The 20,000-nt window shown below is 34.2% G+C and overlaps 1 protein-coding gene across 1 annotated transcript in view; it reads right to left on the bottom strand.

Annotated features, from left to right (window-relative positions):
* LOC132156691 (adhesion G protein-coupled receptor A3) overlaps window positions 1-19,025 on the bottom strand; it is a 132,794-nt gene extending 113,769 nt beyond the window's left edge. The window contains exons 1-2 of the mRNA XM_059565634.1: window positions 18,572-19,025; window positions 4,065-4,136 (exon numbers count right to left, since the gene is read on the bottom strand). Coding sequence (XP_059421617.1) covers window positions 4,065-4,136; window positions 18,572-18,780 — 281 coding nt within the window. The 5' untranslated portion in view covers window positions 18,781-19,025. The remainder of the gene's footprint in view (window positions 1-4,064; window positions 4,137-18,571) is intronic.
* Between the last annotated feature and the right edge of the window lie 975 nt (window positions 19,026-20,000).

The following is a 20,000-nucleotide window of genomic DNA, read 5'->3' as shown; positions in this document are numbered from 1 at the left end:
TAAATGTCTCACAATGGGCTGATTAAGAGTATTTAAGTAATAAAAATATAATAATTAAGTAATAAAAGTTCCAATTATTTTTATTCTTAAATTAAGGTTATGATTTCTAAAGAATCTTGTGACACTGAAGACTGGAGTAATGATGGTGAAAAATCAGTTTTGATCACAGAAATAAATTACAGTTTAACAGAGATTTACATAGAGAATAGCTATTTTAAATTGTAATAATATTTCACGATTTATCCTGTTTTTGACCCTCGGTGAGCAGAAGGGACTTCCTTCAAAAACATTTCAAAAATCGTATTTTGTCAATTAATTTAAAAACTCTTAGATATATTAGCAATAAGACTAAATGGAGAACAAGTGGAGTTTTAAGTTAAAGTTTGTTTCTCCTCTAAAGTTTCAGGAAAGATCTCAACAATCGTCCAAAAGTTTTAATATGAACTCAAACATTTCTCATCAAGTTCTCCTGAAATCTCATGATCTGAGCTGCTGTCCAAATTCATTTTACAGCTCCAAACCTTCCCTGCATTGCTTCAGTGGAGAATTTCACAAGAGACAAAGTTCATGCATGATGTTTTCTAAGCTGAACAAGCAAGCGAACAATAAAGCTTTCCTTCTGGAGTGTAAAATAAAGCACTGAATGGGCTGTTATTGTGTTACTGTAGAGTTACTGGAAACGACGGTGATGGGGTCAGAGCGCTTCGGTGTGTGTCCTACAAACCTGGCCAGTTCTCATCAGCCTAATTGTGACCGTAAATAACGATGCTATTCAGAGACAGAGAGGAACACACACTCGGCTGTAGCTGCTGTTTTGAATTGGGACGGGTGTAAAAAGGTCACCTATGCGTCCGCTGTGACATCACTGTCTGGAAGTGCACTTCCTCCGGCCGTTTCCTGCAGTAACAGGCTCAGTCATTATGAAGAGTAGGACGGCCCTGATGCATGCTGGACTGGTGATACATCAGAGCTTTCACTGCTAACTGAAGATGAGAAATCATCTGCAACATTACATGTGATGGCAGTCTGACAGCTTTCTGTTGTTGATATTTCTAATCAAGTTCAGGCTAAAGCTCTGAGATAGGGTCAGCATCTATCTACCATCCAACCATCCATCTACCATCTACTTATCCATCCATCCATCCATCCATCTGTCCATCCATCTACCTACCGTTCATCTATCCATCTAGCATCCACTTATCGATCCATCCATCCATCTGTTCATCCATCTACCTACCATTCATCTATCCATCTACCATCCAACCATCCATCTACCATCTACTTATCCATCCATCCATCCATCCATCTGTCCATCCATCTACCTACCGTTCATCTATCCATCTACCATCCATCTACCATCCACTTATCGATCCATCCATCCATCTGTTCATCCATCTACCTACCATTCATCTATCCATCTACCATCCAACCATCCATCTACCATCTACTTATCCATCCATCCATCTGTCCATCCATCTACCTACCATTTATCTATCCATCTACCATCCATCTACCATCCACTTATCCATCCACTTATCCATCCATCTGTCCATCCATCTACCTACCTACCTACCATTCATCCATCCATCTATCCATCCATCATCTACCATTCATCCATCCATCCATCTGTCCATCCATCTACCTACCTACCTACCTACCTACCTACCATTCATCCATCCATCCATTCATCTATCTATCCATCCATCCATCCATCCATCCATCCATCCATCCATCCATCTATCTATCTATCTATCTATCTATCTATCTATCTATCTATCTATCTATCTATCTATCCATCCATCCATCCATCCATCTATCTACCATTCATCCATCCATCCATCCATCTATCTACATTTCATCCATCCATCCATCCATCTGTCCATCCATCTGTCCATCCATCTATCTACCATTCATTCATTCATTCATCCATCCATCTGACCATCCATCTATCTACCATTCATCCATCCATCTATCAATTATTCATCCATTCATCCATCCATCCATCTACCATTCATCCATCCATCCATCCATCCATCCATCCATCTATCCATCCATATATCTACCATTCATCCATTCATCCATCCATCTATCCATCCATTCATCCATTCATCCATCTATCCATCCATCCATCTATCTACTATCCATCCACCCATCCATCCATCCATCTATCAGCAAACAAATACAATTATATTTTATTTTTGCTATCAATTTAGCAAATTGTTCGTATATCGTTAGTAAATGTAGTATAATTAAGGGAAAAATCTGCTAAGCATTAGACTGATAAAAAAATCTCACAGACAGAAATTACCCTTTGAATATGTTATTTATATTTTGTTTGTTTGTTTATATTAATTTATTAATTATTTTTATTATTTATAAAATTCTTTAAGTTATGTATTAATAAAATGTTTTTACAAATGTATGTATTAATTTATATTCCTATTTGCTTTATTTTTTGGTTCAGGAATATTAATAGCAATATACTCACATTGAAATTATTCATAAATTTGTGCAGTTAAATCATGAAATCTGCATTCACTTCAGAGATTGTATCATAAATTAATCTTTGGCAGCTCTGCTATGATTAAACTGACCTTTAAAAAATAAACCAGGTGCTTTTCACTATAATTAACAATTTGCCAATGAGCCAATTAAGTGATTTAAATGGTAATAAATAAAGGCACATGCTTCTGCTCAGTGAATCCATTCATCATTTCCTCAGTTTGCGAAGCGTTAAACCATCAGCTGCTCTCAAAGAAAGAGTCAAGATAAAAATCACCAAAGCACTCAGCGGACAGAAAACATGGAGATTTCTAGACAGACAAACCTCCGTGAGCCATTTGACAAAAACAACCATGAAAACCACTTTGTGTTTCTGTAACAATGAGATCATCGGAGTCTCTTTTGTGTTACAGTCACTTCGAACAGAAATTTCAGTTCATGAAGAGATGAACATTTTTGGTAAACTATTTTTGTTGGAGAAATCCTGTGAGTTTTCTCAGGTTCACAAAATGTTCAATGCACAAATACAGTGTCCTGAAATCTCACACTGCTGAGAAAACAGCCCTAAAAAACACATAGAGGACCTTTTTACAAGACTGTGACGATGCATTTCAACGATCATCAGCATGAAAAATCCACAAAAGTTTTTTTTATTTTTATTTTTTTATGGAGAGTAACTACTTAATTTTTTTATTTGCAAAAACATAACTTTTTTTTTCTTCATTTAAAAAAAAAATCATGTTTTTTTTTTATCATGTTTTTATTGTTTTAGTTAGTGTTTTTTTTTTATTTTTATTATTATTATTATTATTATTATTATTATTATTTTTAAATAACCCAACTGCAGTTTGATTGAAAATTCATTGGAATGCACAATAAAAAAATAATTAAAAAAAACATAATGTATCCAAATGCTTGAATGTGTCTGACACAAATTATCCTCCTGCATAAACTACAACATATTAATATAATTATAGTTAAAAATACTCATTTCACCAGAAAACTGATGCTCACTACTATATATTATTAATATATCAATATTACTTTAATACATTACATATCATCCCACCCAAAAAAATCGCTGCTATTATATATTAACATTTATCTTATTAAATTAATTGTAAATATATCAATAAAAAATGTTGCTATTACATTATTCATATTAAAATATTGTTATTATTTTAATATATATTTAATATACTCATACTACTAGAAACATGTTGCTATTATGTATTATTAACATCAATATTACCATATCAATAATAAACTTTAATATATTAAGCATACTCATTTCATTTCAAAACTGTTGCTATTACATATTATTAATATATTACTATTTTAATTACAACAGCATATTAATAAAACGTATATAACTATATTAATATATTTAAGTGTGCAGAAACACAGACTGATAATCATCTGGTACCAGATCTTAATTCTGCTGATGGATGGGCCTGGTTTCATGTATTATTGATATACAGTATGTGTATATATGGTTTCTATATGACTGTTTTATCATCTCTACACAATATATACCCAGATGTAAAGGGCATTGCACTCACAGTCTCTCCAGAGCTCGCAGACCGAGGAAAGAGTTATTCTTCAGTGTCGAGATCTTATTGTTGCTCAGGATCCTGAGGAGACACAACAACACAAGCCATAAATACAGAGCCGGAGGATTTACACACGAAGTGTCATCTTTACAGCCAGAAGCAGATTCACACCAATCTCCCGTCTGCTTCATATCACCGGTGTTTGTGCTCCGAATGGACAAAACTAAACTTCTCCAGCAACACGTTCTCTGAAGGGTTATGAAGGCATTATATTTACATTTATGCATTCGCAGACAATTTTTTTTTTCAATGCAACTAACATTATATTAAGGTGGATGTTTAATTAATTCATGTATTGCCTAAAAATGACCTATATTTTTTTTTTTTTTTTTTTTTGTGAAGACGGAAAGTGGAGAGAGAGAAAAAATATTTAAAGACAATTATACCTATATGTTTTTCAATCACAATATAAGAATGCTACAATTTCTATTAATGTATAGCGGCAATATTTTTTTCTTTATAGTTCGCTAAAAGATTAATGTTCAGAAATATTTAACTTTTATTTACATATAAACATTGGTTAATTCCTGTGTTTTTATGGTTAACTAAAACTAAAAACATTAAAAACTACATTACTTGAAATAATAATAATAAAAAAAATGTTAACTGAAATTAAATAAATTAAAATATGCCAATGCAACATTTCTAATTTTTTGTTTAGTTTAACTACTAATTACTAAAATAACTAAAACTGAAATAATTAATAAAAAACTATACATAGGCATGTTTTTAAAACAACAAAACTAATAAAAATGACAAAAAACCCACACATTTTCAAAAACTTAAGTAAAATGAACATGAAATCCGATGATGAAAAATAAAATCTAATTCAAAATATTAACAAAAATTACAATAGTATCTCAAACATACACACAAACACACACACACACACATAGCACACAAATATGGTGACCCTGAAAGCTGAAAGATGTTGTTGCCATTTTTTTTCAAAATCTTTATAGTTTTATTAATTATTATCCCAGTGCTAGTAATTTTAGTTCAAGTAAATGAAAATGAGAAATGATGTCTTGGAAACCTATCTATCTAAATACTGAGAAAATCTCCTTTAAAGAGGTTTAAATGAAGTTCTCAGCAATGCATATTACTAATCAAAAATTAAGTTTTGATATATTTACGGTAGGAAATTTACAAAATATCTTCATCGAACATGATCTTTACATAATATCCTAATGATTTTTGGCATAAAAAAATAATATATATATATATATATATATATATATATATATATATATATATATATATATATATATATATATATATATATATATATATATATATAAATATAATTTTGACCCAAACAATGTATTTTGGCTATTGCTATAAATATACCCCAGAGACTCAAGACTGCTTTTGTGGTGCAGGGACACATATTTGACGTCTACCTGCAACCGTGTGCAAAGGATTCTCATCATGTAAAGCAGATCTGATATAATGACCTGTATGTGATTAATGATCCAGCAAACAAAGACATTATATCAGATCTGCTTTACATGCGTGACGAGTCATTCGTGTCATTCACACACACACACACACACATATAATGAAGGTCATGCGTCTCTAACGGTGTTCATGTGTGAATGATGTTCATGCAGTAATGCAGCACACATGTATTAAACCACACACGGCCTTCAGGACACGCCAGTCACACACATGACGAAGACAACACGCTGAAAATGACATTTAAAGCTGAAGCTAATATTTGAGGAATAATCACAGCAGGGTTATTAGATTAAAATGAAAATCATAAATCAAAGTAAGACAAACGAAAAAAAAAAAGTCCTAAAACAACCAAAATAAACTAAAACTTAAAAATAAAATTTATAAAAACTATTTTAAAAAATAAAAATGATAAAATACAATCTAAATGTACTCAAATTTAAAATTAAATATTAAAAATAAATGTAAAATTATTAAAACTTAAAGTGAAAAAATATATATTTTTCAAAATATTAAGAAGAAATATAATGAAACTAAAACGGTAGATTTTCAAGATACTTTGAGTGTTTTGTAACAAAAAAAAGCATAAACCTTAACTAATTTATTGTTAAAATAAATATAAAAAAATATTTCCCAAAGGAATTAAATGTAATTAATTTTTTTTCACATATTTTTAAATTAATTAATTATCTATAATTAATAATTTTTATTTACCGCTGTAATTGGCTTCATTATGCAAAACCTTTTGGTAAATCAATGTTAGCATATTACCTATAAAAATTAGAATAATTATTATGATTAATGTTATATAATGCTATTTTAATTGGCTACAGATTCGAAATGCATGCACATACTGACCTACTGGTTAATCAACGAATTAACATATTACTTAACATATGAATTAACATATCATATAAGACTTCCTGGATCACTGAAATTAGTCTGGGATAATGAGGTCATGACGGAAGAATGTGGTGACTTGCACTAATCATTTCCAGAAGATGACCTGTTAAAATATCAGTTTTGTGCAGCGTGTGAAAGCTGTTGTGATAATGAGACATCTACAGTGTATTTTTTAAAAGAATCATTTGTACAGTTTTTTGAGACTCGTTATTCCTCTGTGTCTGAGTGCGTGTACTGCGGATGTTGCAGTGAGTTCAGTGTTTGAGTGTGTGTGTGTGTGTGTGTGTGTGTGTCACAAGGTCGTTCGCCCCCACACGTCTGTTTCAGGCGTCTGTCTAACATCCAGGAAATGGCAGGCAAAACATAATTGTACATTTTGTAAACAGTGCATGCCGAAACTCCTGCGACCTTCCAACTTTCTATTTACAATATCAATTATGTTCTTCAAGGATAAGCAGAGAGAGAGAAAGAGGGACAAATTAAATATTGTCTTTCTCGGACCGCCGGAGCAAATGGTCTGTGTCATTGAGTGTGATTTAATACAGCAGCTAAAGGTTATGAGTCCATACACACACACACACACACACACACACACACACAGAAAAAAACATATTTGCCAAAGCATGCATTAAAAGCACAGTGTGTGGGATAGAATTGCATCTTTTAATGCAATGCATCTGACTAGCATTTCCTCATTGATGAATGAACCTGCAGATTTTAAAGAACTCTGTATAGATTCCTTATCTTGACCTTATTCAAATATTTTGACACTAAACTAAAAATGCAAAAACCACTGATTGCATCCTGTCGCTTTATGCAATAACGTTGATTATAATGCATACTGTTTTACGGGCTAATATTACTGACACTGTAACTGTGGAGGCTGGTTTCCACCATGCAATAAAAATATTAAAGAAAGGTAACTGCAATTCTTTTATCTCACTGATAATATAGATACATAATATATAATATAATTCTGAGAAACAAAAGTTGGTATTGCGAGACATGAACTCAGAATTGTGAGATATAAACTCAAAGTTGAAAACTCCAAAAGTTGAATAGTGAAAGAAATGTCACTTTTTAATCAAATTCTTTTTATTCAGTACTGGAATCAAGCTTTGATACAAAACAATACTGCTTCCTGTAGAGCTGCGTTCAAACGATGCATATTCTGAAAAGCACTTTACAAATAAATCGAATTAGATTTGACTATTTCTCATGAATCTGTAGGCATGATTCAAGTTCAATTAGCAATGAACCTTTATTTTATTATGAAAGCAGTGAGTGTTTGTTTGACATCCTTCACACACGCAGTTCTCCCTCGACGCTCCGAAGTCCTTCTGCGCCACTCTATTATTATAAGAATAGAAAGAATAGAAATATGCTGAATTACGGGCGGTCCACAGGCACCAATCACAGATCACAATCTCAACTATTACAAACATCCCGAGCAGACGGCGCAATGATTTCCAACCTCCACGGCCCCAGTGTTTCTCTATAATATCAGGTTCCTAGGAGCAGCTAACCAAAATAACATATTTCATATCGACTAACATTGACCTTGGACACGAAGCAGATTTAGCTGTGGAGAGTCCTGAAGGACGACGGGCGGCTACACGCCACAATTACACCAAAACCGGTCTGAAACCAACAGCAGCATGAATGCAAAAACAATACAGATCCACAGAGCATCAGACACAACTACAGCGAGACCAGGACTTTCTCTGAGATGCTTTAAAGTACTGTAGAAACACCACCAAATCACCAGTGTATTTCAGCACAAAAACAGACCACAGACATCGAGTTCTGTCCAGTTACATACAACGATAAAATCACTAACAAACAAGTTTCTGATTTGTAATGAGACCAACAACCTCCTGGAGATGTATAGTATAGTATAAAGACAGAGTATAAAGAGTATCAGCATTCTACTCAAGAAACATTTCTGATTATTATCAATGTTAAAAACAGTCATGCTGTGCATTATTTCTGTGGAAACTGATACGTTTAATTTTTTTCTGGATTCACAGATGAATCTGTCACTTTTGATTAATTTAATGCATCCTTACTGAGTATAATTATGCTGTTTATATAACTATATACAGATGCATCTCAATAAATTAGAGAGAAATTAATTAAAAGAACCAAAGACTTAAACTACTTCAGTCTGTGTGCATTGAATTTATTTCATACACGAGTTTCACAATTTGAGTTGAATTGCTGAAAGAAATTACGTTTTCCACGACTTCCAAATTTATTGAGAAGCACCTGTATGTTTATTTATTTTTTTATTTAATGCATTCAGCAGACGCTTTTATCCAAAGTGACTTTCAATGCATTCAGGCTAACATTTTATACTTAACATATGTTCCCTGGGAATTGAACCCACAACCTTGTGCTGCTAAAGCAATGCACTACCACTGAGCCACAGGAACACACACACACACACACACACACACACGCGCGCAGTTATAGTTATGTTATTTTCTCATGATCAATTATGTATGTGATATGTTACCTTTAATATATAAATTATTTTAGATTTAATAAAACATTATAGAAATATTATGTATTTAGCTCATGCTTTTATCTAAAGTAACTTATGGTAAGAACACTTCATTTCCCAGAATGCATTAAATGTATTGAAATCCTAACTATTGCTATTAAGTAAATTTCTCATTCGGTCAATGCAAAATCTGATTCATCTTTCTGTGTGGTGTGGCTCACTTTAGCATTTAAAGAGTTAAAGTACAGCCAAAGTCTCAACCTGCAATTTACAATCAGTGATAATGATGTGGGCGTGTTTGTAGCATTAGCTGATTTGCATAATTCCATTAGTGTGTTATAACAACACCGACGTTAACACACGTCCACCAGATCACACAGAAGCGCTTTTATGATATTTAGGAGACGCTTTAAATAACCCCAGCGTTCAGCGGCCGGTGAGAGAGACCGCTGATGTGTCTTTGGCAGACGAGCTGTTTTCCTTTCTTAACATTTCTAGGCAGATGCACTCAGACACATTCTTGGGTTTTCTGCACGGCACAGACGGATTCATTAGTGTTTAGAGTATTATTCGTTTACTGCTCCATCTGAGGCGCGACTGACCACAAACGCTGAGATAAAACAATCAACAACAGCCTCTGCAAGATGATAAAAGACAAACCTGATGCTTTTCAAAAAGGGTTTAAAGGAGCAGTCGTTCCAGAATGTGCTAACCTTGTTACACGTATTCATTTATAACTAGAAAAACAATGTTCAGAAGTCTTGAAATTTTATTATTTTATTATTAAATAATTAAAAACTAAAAATAAATTTTATTAATATTTTTATTCAGCAATTAAAGGGATAGTTCACCCGAAAATGAAAATTATGTAATTAATAACTCACCCCCGTGTCGTTCCAAACCCGTAAGACCTCCGTTCATCTTCAGAACACAGTTTAAGATATTTTAGATTTAGTCCGAGAGCTCTCAGTCCCTCCATTGAAGCTGTGTGTACGGTATACTGTCCATGTCCAGAAAGGTAAGAAAAACATCATCAAAGTAGTCCATGTGACATCAGAGGGTCAGTTAGAATATTTTGAAGCATCGAAAATACATTTTGGTCCAAAAATAGCAAAAACTACAACTTTATTCAGCATTGTCTTCTCTTCCGTGTCTGTTGTGAGAGAGTTCAAAACAAAGCAGTTTGTGATATCCGGCTCACGAACGAATCATTCGATGTAACCGGATCTTTTTGAAACAGTTCACCAAATCGAACTGAATCGTTTTAAACGGTTCGCGTCTCCAATACGCATTAATCCACAAATGACTTAAGCTGTTAACTTGTTTAATGTGGCTGACACTCCCTCTGAGTTAAAACAAACCAATATCCGGAGTAATTCATTTATTCAAACAGTATCATAGGTGTGATTGGCAAAGGACAAAAAAGCAGGAAACTATACGGTGCACTTACCATGACGCGGTGACACCCCCCCCCCCCACACACACACACACACACAGTGACATATATTATTTATCTATTCATATACATATACTATTTATATAGTATAATAATAAATTTATAAAAAATATTGTACTTGTTTTTAATTTATAAATTAAATAATTAAAAAGGGAAGAAAAAAATAAATACACATCTAAATTAAATGATTGAACAAAAAAAATCATAAAATGAGTAATGTGGGAAATATGCTTCAAAGACTGGGCAAAAATAGGGATGAATTCCAAAAAGATCTGTCAATGATTTGGGGGGGGGGGGGGTGTTCAAGTTTACGGTTTGAATTTTTACAGTTTTTTACTGTTTACTGTAACTGTTTAGTTAATTTTTGCTATTTAGTTTTTTTTTTACTTTTAAAAAAAAGAAACGAAAAAAAACCTCCAGTACACTTCTGTACAGGGCTGGGCAATATGAGCAAAAATTCATATCTCTGTATTTTTTAGCTGATTTGCGGTATACTGTAGCCTATATATCTTGGTATTTTGTATTTGGATTAAACAAATAAAGTGAATGTAAGCATGTAGGCATATATTATGTGCAAATAGGGTTAAAGTCACATTACATTTTAACATTGCAATCTAAAAAAAATATTGAAGCATAAGTTAAAGTTACTGAACTAAAAATGAAAATAATAAAAATCACAGACTAATTGAGTAAAAAGGCTATTTTGATTAACCCATTACACTTGTGCTATCATACAAATACACTTACTTGTAGGTTTAAAATTTTACATGTCGCATTTATTGTCCAGCTACAAGTATTTCATCAAAATGTATACTTTAGTCAGAGTTATTGTGCTCCTATTTCATTGAGCGCTGAGTGTTTGGAGCGCATGCGGGCGGCGGCGCTCTTTCTAAATGAAGTCTGTGGAGTTTAGCTGAGAATCGCTAAAGCTGAAACTCATGCACTTCTGACAGCAAAATGAAAATGTTCTATTGGATTTTAACATTTATAGAATATACCTGTGCAATGTAAGTCAAGCATTAAGGACAACAGCACATCTCAAACACATTAAACAGCGCGTCTCTGTCAGCCTCACACGCAGCCTTTCTGTCATAGCTTCTGACGGGGCGAGCGCGAGCCGCTTTGAACTCAAACTATAAACTATAGGCTACTAGGTGAGAAATAAACGCAGAAATTATTTAAATGCAAAACAAACAAAAACGCTATGATTGGTTGAACTTTTCACCTTCATCTGTTGCTTGTTTTGAATACTGCGCGTGGACAGAGGCGTCACTAGATTTTTGCGTAGTTTAGAGTTACAAATCGTACCAGCGTACTTAGAGGTCAAAACGCGTAGCCGGTACGCAAAATGCATACAGGTTGGCAGGTCTGCGTAGAATGCGTTCATGTCAAGTAAAGTTTTTGGGAAAAGCGCGAGCGAAAAGCGGCGAGCGTTTATAACCTTGCACGTTGAGAGCGCTCTTCAGAGCAAAGATACATCGTTATCGGGAAACTCGACCCAGATCAGATTTAAGCATTCATTAAAGTGAATCGGTTCAAATGAGTCTTTATTTCGCAAATCGGACGTGTCGTTAGTGGACAGATATGCTCATATGCTCCACGCATCTAACGTTACTCCTAAATATATTTTTAGGTCGCACAGATTAAATTTCAGGAGCATATGCGACAAAAATGTTGGCAATTTCGAGCCTTGTAGAAGCTGCTAAGCTTTCTACCTAGAAGTTAGCAATAACCAACATGGCGTTACTTTGCTAATTTAGCCCAGAATCGTTTAACATAAATGTTATGGAAGCATGACAAAAGTGATCAATTGATTGGTTAAATTTTACTAGACCTGCATATAAAAATGAAAGACAATATATTGGATTTGATTACATGAATCACCCGTGTTCACTGTCTTCGTCAGTCAACTGAAGCTGTTCACGTGAGTAGATGGTTGGGTGTGTGCGCATTCAGAACGGTGCGCGTACACTTTAAACTTCAATCGTGTCAAATTATTGGACTACTTGCGGAGTGACATGACGACATGAATCAGAGGCACAAAAAACGTTGACAGCGGTGAGCGGTCATTATGTTCACCAATACCCGAATGGCGTCATTGGCGATGATTGCAAGACTTGGGTTTACCTGCGCTCATAACACTAGCACAGATTCAGTTCAGAATCAATCACCAAAAGAATCAGTTCAGTTCAGACGCTCTGTGTGTTGGTTTGATTCACGCTGAATCACACATGCGCAGTATCATCAGCTCCTCGGTTCTCGAATCGGACGCGTCTGACAGAAACGGTTCTTGACTCGTGAGCGAGTCATTATCTGGCTCGGCTCGGTGTTCATCTTCAGTTCTCTCTTCACAGCAGTTCAGTCAGTGTGCTGTTTGAGTGCATGAATGACTCCAGGATATTGGTTTGTTTTAACTCAGAGGGAGTGTCAGCCACATTAAACAAGTTAACAGCTTAAGTCATTTGTGGATTAATGCGTATTGGAGACGCGAACCGTTTAAAATGATTCAGTTCGATTTGGTGAACTGTTTCAAAAAGATCCGGTTACATCGAATGATTCGTTCGTGAGCCGGATATCACAAACTGCTTTGTTTTGAACTCTCTCTCACAACAGACACGGAAGAGAAGACAAAGCTGAATAAAGACGTAGTTTTTGCTATTTTTGCTGGACCAAAATGTATTTTCGATGCTTCAAAATATTCTAACTGCCCCTCTGATGTCACATGGACTACTCTGATGATGTTTTTCTTACCTTTCTGGACATGGACAGTATACCGTACACACAGCTTCAATGGAGGGACTGAGAGCTCTCGGACTAAATCTAAAATATCTTAAACTGTGTCCCGAAGATAAACGGAGGTCTCACGGGTTTGGAACGACACGGGGGTGAGTTATTAATTACATAATTTTGCAAATTGGGCGAACTAACCCTTTAACAATGCATTAAATTGATCAAAGGTGATTCTTGGTAAAGTTTTTACATCTCATTTAAACGTTGCTAAATCAGTTTGTTTTCTTAACAAATAAATAAATAAAAATGTAAAACTTAACTTGAAAAAAAAAAAACTGCCAATGGATAGAGTCAGAAAAAATCAAAGGGAAAACAACTTTTCTGACTGCAGGTATTTGTTTTAAGCAAAAACTCACTTTATTTTGATGCATTTCTCAGGAGACGAGACTTAATATCTTATGTCATTTTGATTTCATAATGTTTAAACATTTGTTTTGGAAAGCACTTTTTTTGCAGTGTATAATGTTGCAAACGATTTTCTATTTCAAATAAATGCTGTTGTTACGAACTTTCTGTTCATCTGTGAATCCTGAAAAATAAAATGTATCACAGTTTCCACAAAAATATTTGAGCAGCACAGCTGTGTTCAACACTGATAATAATCAGAAATGTTTCTCGAGCAGTAAATCATCATATTATTCTGATTTCTGAAGATCATGTGACACTGAAGACTGGAGGAATGATGCTGGAAATACAGCGGAGCATCACAGAAATACATTACACTTTAACACAGATTCACAGAAAAAAAACAGCAATTTGAAACTGTAGAAGAGACTTTTTTAAAGAAGAAGAAAAAAAAAAGATTACCAACCCTAAACTTTTGTATGTGCTCTAAATTTTTTTATTTCCTAAACATTTTGGAACAACATGAAGGTGAGTAAATTATGAACTTTACACTGTATTACACTCAGATTACATCAACAGAACTGTGTCATCATCATCTAATGAGAGGAAATCTGCACTGATTTCTGTGAATCCAGAGGAAACATCACACACGGACACAACCCACCTCTTGCTTCAGAGCTCATAACTCACAGTGTGTTTCCTCACTGTCTCGTGCTAAAGTACAGTATGACATCACAGATATCTCCATCTGTTCCTCCACTGCCCTGCAGGTCTTCAGACTGTCATTTCACATTAATGATGACAGACATTTCAGCGTGTTTGACGGACGTCCTTCAGTGACTCTTTCCCAAAACTACACACAGAACATCAAGAGAGTTCAGTGAGAGACCAGACTGAAAACTGATGGAGTATTGAACAAAACCCACTGAACAGCTGTTTATCTCACTGACTTCAGAGCTACATTTAACATTTAGAGGAATCCCTTCATCTTTCTGTCAAACACACATGAACACGTGTGGTAAAATGTTTACGCTGAACTAAGTTATCTTTTGCACTAATACTGTCAACACACACAAGGTTTACATGTATACTCAGTTGGTTATGTCTAAAATGAACATAAACAGTTGAGAGAAAAACGTATACGTGCCTGTATATTAGATGTGTGAAGTTCTTAAAGGGACAGTAGGCCTATTAAACATGCAGCCTACTGCCATTACTGTCAGGGGATAGATTACCCTAAAATTTCATTTCTGTCTTTATTTACTAACTGTCACATTGTACCAAACCTGAATTATTTTCTTTCTTCTGAACTTAATTGCTATTTTGAAGAATGTGGGTAACCAAATAGTTGCTGGTCCACAGTTTGATAGTAGAAAAAAAATACTCTGGAAGTCACTGTGAACCAGCAACTGTTTGGTTTTTCACGTTAATCAAAATAGCATTTAAGTTCAGAAGAAAGAAACTAACGGTGGTATAAAAATGAAACACCATGACAGGATTGACACACAGCTGACTTTTTTCTTCCTTATCATGTCATTGTATGCCATATCATACTAGTGTTTAAAGCATCCCGAGAAGCCTGGTATACCAGCTTTCTGTATCGACATATCAATTAAGTTTTTCTGTTTCAGGTGCGTTATCATACTTTGAGCAACAATGCTAAATAAGATCTTTCTTTCAACATTTAAGAGATTGATTTGTTGAAATTGGTTGATGTTGGAGGCACCCTTTTCCTTTGGGATTAGCACTCCCCCTGCTCTTCGCCATGTTTTGGGGATGGTTTGCTTCTTCCAATCCACTTTTATTTGTCTCCACAGGAACCATTCTTGTACAGCCGTTTGGTGCGGGAGCTGAAGCTACCCTTGCTTTCCTCAAAGTTGTCTTAACCTCGCTCCAGCTTGGAGGGACGTCATCCAATTGATGTATTGTCTGAGGAACGAGTGACATGTCTGTGGTATCACACTTTCCTCATACAGTATCTCTGGCTCTCTGTCTGTGTGGATTTCAGGTGGTCCTCCAGCTCTTCTTTGACTCTTGAAGTGACCCACTCTTTTCTTTTGTAAAGAGAGCCAGTCTTCAGTGTCACATTATCCTTCAGAAATCATTCTATTCAATTATTATGAATTATTATTGGTCAATTACTAATGGTAAAGTATCATGGTTTCCACAAAGAGATAAGGCAGGACCACTGTTTGAAATGTTACAGTTTACAATATCTTCACATAAAAACAACTATTTTAAATTATAATAATTTTTCAACATTTTTACTGTATTTTTAAACAAATAAACGCAGCCTTCGTGAGTTTTCAAAAACATACAAAATAAAGAAAAATAATAATAATTACAGCAAGCTTTTGACCAGTAGTGTATATTTTAAGGGAAAGAGAAAAATACTTTAAAATATATTTTTTGATCAATTTTGTTACGATATTTAGAGAAGACAAACTCGACAGATCAGTCGGTCTTTTGTGTGACTGATATCAGAGAATTCAAGATGTAATTTTGTCTCAGAGACTGCTGGCTATGAAAACTGACTCTGAATCACTGAATCATACCAACCTTTGTCCAAAAAAAAAAAATGTAAAAAAAAAAATCAAGTTTTTGATTTTAAACTTTTTACTGTTAGTGTAATTTGACATCAACGTGGAGTTAAAATTAGAGACTGGGGTTCGTCTTAATTATAAAAAAAAAACAAGTAACAAGTGACCTGACCAATTAATACTAGCATTCTATTCTATTCTATTCTATTCTATTCTATTCTATTCTATTCTATTCTATTCTATTTGTAAAAGAAAAAGCTTTATTTTATATATAATTTTAACAGTAAAACTTTTATACACCCCTCCCCCAAAAATGAATATTTGTTTAACTTTCATTTTACACAAACAAAAAAAATCACAGTGCACTAAAAAAAAAAGCATTGTTAAGATTTTATTATTACAATTAATTAAACATGCTTTTTGATTATTACTTTTTTAACCATTGAAACAGAATACAGAAAAATGTGACCAAAACAGAATTTGGTAACAAAAATAAATAAATAAATAAAAATAAAGAAAGAAAAAAAGAAAGAAATAATAAAGTAGGTAAAAAAATAAATATTTTAGAAAACCATTAAACCATTTAATATTTCTTTGGTTAAACATTTAATAAATTGTTGTAAAAAGTGTGTAAGTTTCATAATTTTAGTTAACTAGACATGCTTTTGGATTTTTTAAGGTCTATAAAAATAGAAAAATGGAATTAAGTCAAATTAAAATATAAATAATTAAATAAACTAATACACTAATAGATAAACAAACAAACAAATAAATGAATTAATTAATTAATAATTAGAATAAAACATTTAATAGAGCTCAAATACAAAATAAATAAATAATAATAACCCTGACTTCAAGATAATGATGTTGTAAATGTTAAAATACAATTAATTTCCAGGTTTTGGCCAAAAAAACATAATCCCCATCATCACTTTATGATGAGTAGAACTATAGTGCAGTGACCAAACTCTGAATATACAATAATGTAATGTCTGGGAAAGATGCAGTGATCGAGAGATTGTGACACAGATGAATTCTCTTGCTCTGGAGACTCATTTGAACACTCGTGTGAGAAGCAGATTATAGTGCACTTAGCAAAGCGACTTAAAGAAGGCAATTCACCAAAGAGCCAACATTAGAGATAAGACACAATGCTAGGTTTATAACACAAAGAACTATCACTACCTTCACTAGTCCTTCACTCTCTGCTCCAGTTTTATCCACTCAACTCTTTTCAAGCACTTCAGCACAAACCTTCAGGAGAAAATCAAATCATGAGAAAGAAATGCAGCACAGTGTCCAAACTTTGGACTTCTAGTGTAATGTCTCCCTCGTGCCCTGTGAAAGATGTCAAATATATCACAATTTGGACTTTTTGGAGTTTATAATCACAATTATGAGTATATAACGCACAGTTCTGAGAAGGAAAAACAAAACGTCAGAATTTTGAGAATAAAAGTCTGAATGGAGAGATAAAAAGTTACAATTAACAATCAAATAATCCAGAAAAAGTGTCACATGTTCAATAAATAAATAAATAAAATTAAGCAGCACATCTGTTAACAGAAACAAGCGTCTCTTCCAGTTCTGTATTGTTTCTTGCATGAACTTATTCCTTGGATTAATCGCTTCTGCTCTCTCACTACGGATAAAAGCTTTTCCTTAATGAGTTAATGGAAATGTAAACATCATTCTGCAGTATCTAAGGGCTTCGTCTCTGAGTTGTGCTTGAGACAAACTGAATACTGATGACAGGGCAAAAACACTGCATCAATGCATGATCATCCATCACAAACCACTTATGAAACTTCTGATCATAAAATATCAACTGAATCAATAAAAAAAAATAAAAACCCGGACTCACATTTTATTTTATGTGTCTATGTTGCATAACGGCACATATAAATCTATTACAAAAATAATAAAATATTACAATAAATGTATTTTAAATAAGTTTTTTTTCCGGTTTTCTCAGCCATTATTGCTGCATTAAGATAATAAAATATTACTATATAATTATTTCATATATATATATATATATATATATATATATATATATATATATATATATATATATATATTATTCAAGTTTTCCCAGGCGTGACTACTGCATGAAGAAAATAAAATATTGCAATATATATTTTTTTTTTCTAAAAATATTTTCTCCAGTTGCCCTAGTCATGTTCACTGCAATAAGATAAAAAAAATTAATAAATCACAAAAAGAAATTTCTAGTCGATTTATTATTGTGAAGTTGAGCCTGACTGGAACTTTTTTTTTTTTTAGTTTAATCCATGACTTTTATATGAAGATTTGACTGAATTTAATAATTTTCATGACTTCTCTAGGCATTGCATGTTAAAATCCTCTGCCATTGATAACGAGAACATGAAATAAAATATTAACCCCATATTTACTGAAGTCACAGGGACAAGATCACTAAAGGAAAGTTACTCACAGAGACACCGTGGTGTTGGGTAACGAGCTGGGCTGCATGGTTTCCGTCAGGTCCGCATCATCACACACAACCTTCACGCGCACGCTCTGCCTGTTAAACTGCTTTGATCTCTCCGCGGTGCAGTGACAGCTGTCAATCATCCGCTCAGGACAGTATCTGCTGCCGCGCGCGACCGCGAGCGCCACGCACAGCGCGAGCAACACGTTCATCGCGATCTGCTCTGTCACGTTACTTCCAGCCAATCTGGGATCAGATTACCGATCATCTCAGGGATGAACAAACACAGAGGACTAGAGGTCCCCAACCATCAGAGAAGATGCGTAAAACAAAACACAACACTCCCAGTTCAAAGCCAGTCCTGCATTATACTCCAGTTTAGATCAGGTTTGCATCCTCATTGCAAGCGCTTCTTATTTATCCTTAGCATCCAAAAGTGAAGGAAACTTCTGTCCCAGTACGCATTTACCTAGTTTGCGTGACTTGTGCAGTGCACGCTGCTGTCAACAGGTGGCTGCTGCTGGATGAAGTAACTTCTAGCGCTGCGCGTCAAGTCTCAAGCGTTCCTCCTCTAGGCGTTGCGTCCTATTACGCTGAAGGCCTGCCTTATGAATAACAATGACGCACCGTGACGTGCCTCAATAGGGTGACCTGATTGGCTGACAGCGGACGCTGGTGGGCGGGAGAACTCTATCTGGCGACTGTCAGGTTCATGAATATTAATTAGCCTGAGCGTTCCAGAAAGAATTCTAGTCAACGTCAGCATGCCGTCATTAATATTCATGCACCATTTCTTCACCGTAGTAGTATTTCAAACTTTTCATTGGCTCAAAACTCCACATGACATGATTATTTATCCTAAAGAGGGCTGGAGATGTGAAATATGACACTATTTAACCATGCATAACTTAGATTATTTATTTTACCAAAAGACTACATCAATGGATTTAGAAAATCTATATATTTTTTTGTGATTAAAAACTTTTTCAGCAATTTCTAGTTAGGTTTTGTCCCTTGTACAAAAGCTATTCAATTTTCTTAGATGATGGGACTTGTAGTTTTCCTATAAAGAAGAAAGATAAATAATAAGAGGGTTTCTTCTAGAATTGTCTCTTTCTGTTACTAGGTAACTGTCTGAAAAAGCTGTCCGCAAAGAGCAGAGTCATCTTGAAATTGCAATGAAATGTTTTACCTTTCTTCCCCAGGTGCATAAATGATCTTCTTTATCACCTGGCAAGCGTTCAGAAGATAAAAGGACAGAACATCATCAACACAATCCATCTGGTGTGTGTTTTGAAGAGAAAATACCATATAAGCACATAAAAAAAATGTAAATGCTTATATGACACATGGAATTAAGTTAAAATGCTGTCGACTTTAACTTCACATTCAGAGGAGGAAGATTTTTTAGCTTTTCTTCCCACATGTCCAA

This window comes from Carassius carassius, chromosome 14 (assembly GCF_963082965.1).
Source record: "Carassius carassius chromosome 14, fCarCar2.1, whole genome shotgun sequence".
In the NCBI taxonomy this organism is placed as follows: domain Eukaryota; kingdom Metazoa; phylum Chordata; class Actinopteri; order Cypriniformes; family Cyprinidae; genus Carassius; species Carassius carassius.
This window is presented reverse-complemented; position numbering and strand designations above follow the sequence as displayed.